At 28.7% G+C, this 2,390-nt stretch overlaps 1 protein-coding gene across 1 annotated transcript; it reads right to left on the reverse strand.

Annotated features, from left to right (window-relative positions):
* Nucleotides 1-143: 143 nt before the first annotated feature.
* Nucleotides 144-1,350, reverse strand: LOC119683127. The gene is made up of 3 exons (XM_038096741.1): nucleotides 1,066-1,350; nucleotides 818-1,006; nucleotides 144-701 (listed from the first exon to the last, which is right to left on the reverse strand). The coding sequence occupies exons 1-3, from the start codon at nucleotides 1,298-1,300 to the stop codon at nucleotides 259-261; spliced, it is 867 nt and encodes a 288-aa protein (XP_037952669.1). The 5' UTR covers nucleotides 1,301-1,350; the 3' UTR covers nucleotides 144-258.
* Nucleotides 1,351-2,390: the final 1,040 nt, after the last annotated feature.

Below are 2,390 nucleotides of genomic sequence, written 5' to 3' on the forward strand. Positions count from 1 at the left end.
GACTAAGTGAAGTGGATATTATACAATTATTAGTTCAAAAAAATCATTAAATGCTTGAAATGACATAAAATTAAAAACTGAAAACTAAACTGCGAAAACGAAATATTCATTTTATTTAAAAATATAAACATGACTACATCCTAATTTTCCTTCAAAAATTATTATGTTAAATCGCAGACATTGACAACATTTAAGTCTTATTAATCAGTTTTCATTTTTCTCATAATTTAATTTTAATTGATGAAGCAATATCACTAATTATGCATTCCCCATATTCTTTGGATCATGACAGTGTTCAGCCTTTTCATAGTAAGGATTTGTAGCTTTCTCTTTAGCTCCTTGCTCAATGCTCTTCTTTGTATTTTCGCTATTGAAGACTGCCACTTTGTCATTTTTTTTACTACCCAATTGTGTTGTCGTATTCTCTACAAATACGTTATCGTCAATGTTTTCAGATAGAACATCGTCTACATCAACTTCTTTTAAGAGATCCTCCATGCTCTGGCCCATGTTGTGAGTGAATTCTTGAAGCAATTCTTCACTGTGTAAATCAGCATATGTAGTTCTAGCACCACCTTTAAGGCTCGTAACCCATTCCATCCACTTGCAAGTGCTTTTATATTGTGCAATATTTTCAATAGTATGGGTGTTATTATTTGTGGAAGCATATTCTACAATATTCTCCAGAGGTTTATCAGTAGCTATCATATAAAATTAAATTGTACGAACACTTTTATCTTCTGCATTTATTTAAATTTTTATAAATTTCATCAAAAATTGGTTGTTGGGTCACCTCTTTTACATACAATATACATACCTTTCCCACTTTCGCTTTTCTCGAATCTCGCTAGAACTCTATCGACATCAATAGTTGAATTTTTAAGTACATTTCTAATCCTTTTACTCCAATCAATACTATTGATATACTTTTCTAATTCGTCACCTGTACATTCATTAAACTCCTCAATTTGTAACGGAATAACCTGAGGTGGGGACACAACTCTCTCTAGAATAGAATAAAAATATGAACTGCTTCACAAAATATACACCGAAAGTAGTTAGTACGATTTAAGATGTTGATATTTTGGCTAATGTGATTTAGCTTTTCGATTGCTCTACGATTTCTTTCAGATGTTGGTAGTGTAGAATCCTCATCAATAGTTAAATGAATTCTGGAATCAATTAAAGAAAGGTTTTGGTTGCTAATATCATCTTTGATCTCATCCAATTTTTCAACACCAATGTTATGTTTGAGGTCTTGAGTATTATTCACGATATCATTATTTTGATTTGCAGACATTTCTTATATTCAGAATCGATTTAATGAAATTTTTAAGATAACAACTAAAATATAAAATATTTATTAAGAACTTTAAATAAATAATTTTACAAACAAAACTAGTTTTCAATATAATCAACCTAAAAAAATAAATATTTTCTACTCTTTATGCTTCTCTCAGTTTAATAATTTTAGATATTTAAAGTAAAATAAATTAGTTGGCTACTAAGTTTATAACGATTTTATATATAAAACAAATTTTTATATTATTATTTATTTAAATTTTTTTGTATATTTGAATATCCTTCTGTGTTAGTTTATGCTTGATTTGATTTTATCCTTGAAGTAAATAAAATCCAAGACGCCAAGTCGATTTAACGTTATACTAAAACCCACGTACAGAAGTAAGAAGAAAAAGAAGATATAAGAAATGATTCAGATCGAATAATAGGCTAATGTATCACGAGTTTCTAAGCATCTCTAATTAATCTCAAAATTATGAAGAGAGTATGAATTTTATTCAGAATCTACATATCAAATACTAATAATCTAAAGCAACTTCTTGTTAATATTGGGAGTAACGTGCCGTGTACATCTACGAGAAAAAATTGCCATTTCAGATCTATACTGCTAGACAAAGTAGGAAGGCATAATTTCGTCATTTTATTGTTAAACGTTTTTATCAAACTCTTCAACTCTTCTCTTTGAAAGTTTCTATTTTGGATCACCTTTCTTTTTGAAAAAAATAGAAAAACTTGTTCACCACGCCATCAGCTAAATCATTCTCTACGACACCGAAGTAAACTGGAACTCATTTTACAACACTTTATAATTTTATTTCTTAAGCCATTTCTTCTTATTAATCCAGTTAACCTCATCTAGTATGGGATTAATTTTTTCCGATGTTCCGATGTTCAAGCTTATTTGTTTTTTTTATTTGTACATCGCAATTACAGTACAAATTAATTATTTGATAAAACTAGCTACGATAAGCAGTTCTAGAATGATAACAATAACTATTAATTTGAGTGTATTCTCAGGAGGTGCTTTTAGTATAGGTATATATGTATTCTTTGTCCAAACGACAATATCAATCTGCATAAAAACATAT

The sequence above is a fragment of the Teleopsis dalmanni genome, chromosome 2, assembly GCF_002237135.1.
Source record: "Teleopsis dalmanni isolate 2A chromosome 2, ASM223713v2, whole genome shotgun sequence".
Taxonomy (NCBI): domain Eukaryota; kingdom Metazoa; phylum Arthropoda; class Insecta; order Diptera; family Diopsidae; genus Teleopsis; species Teleopsis dalmanni.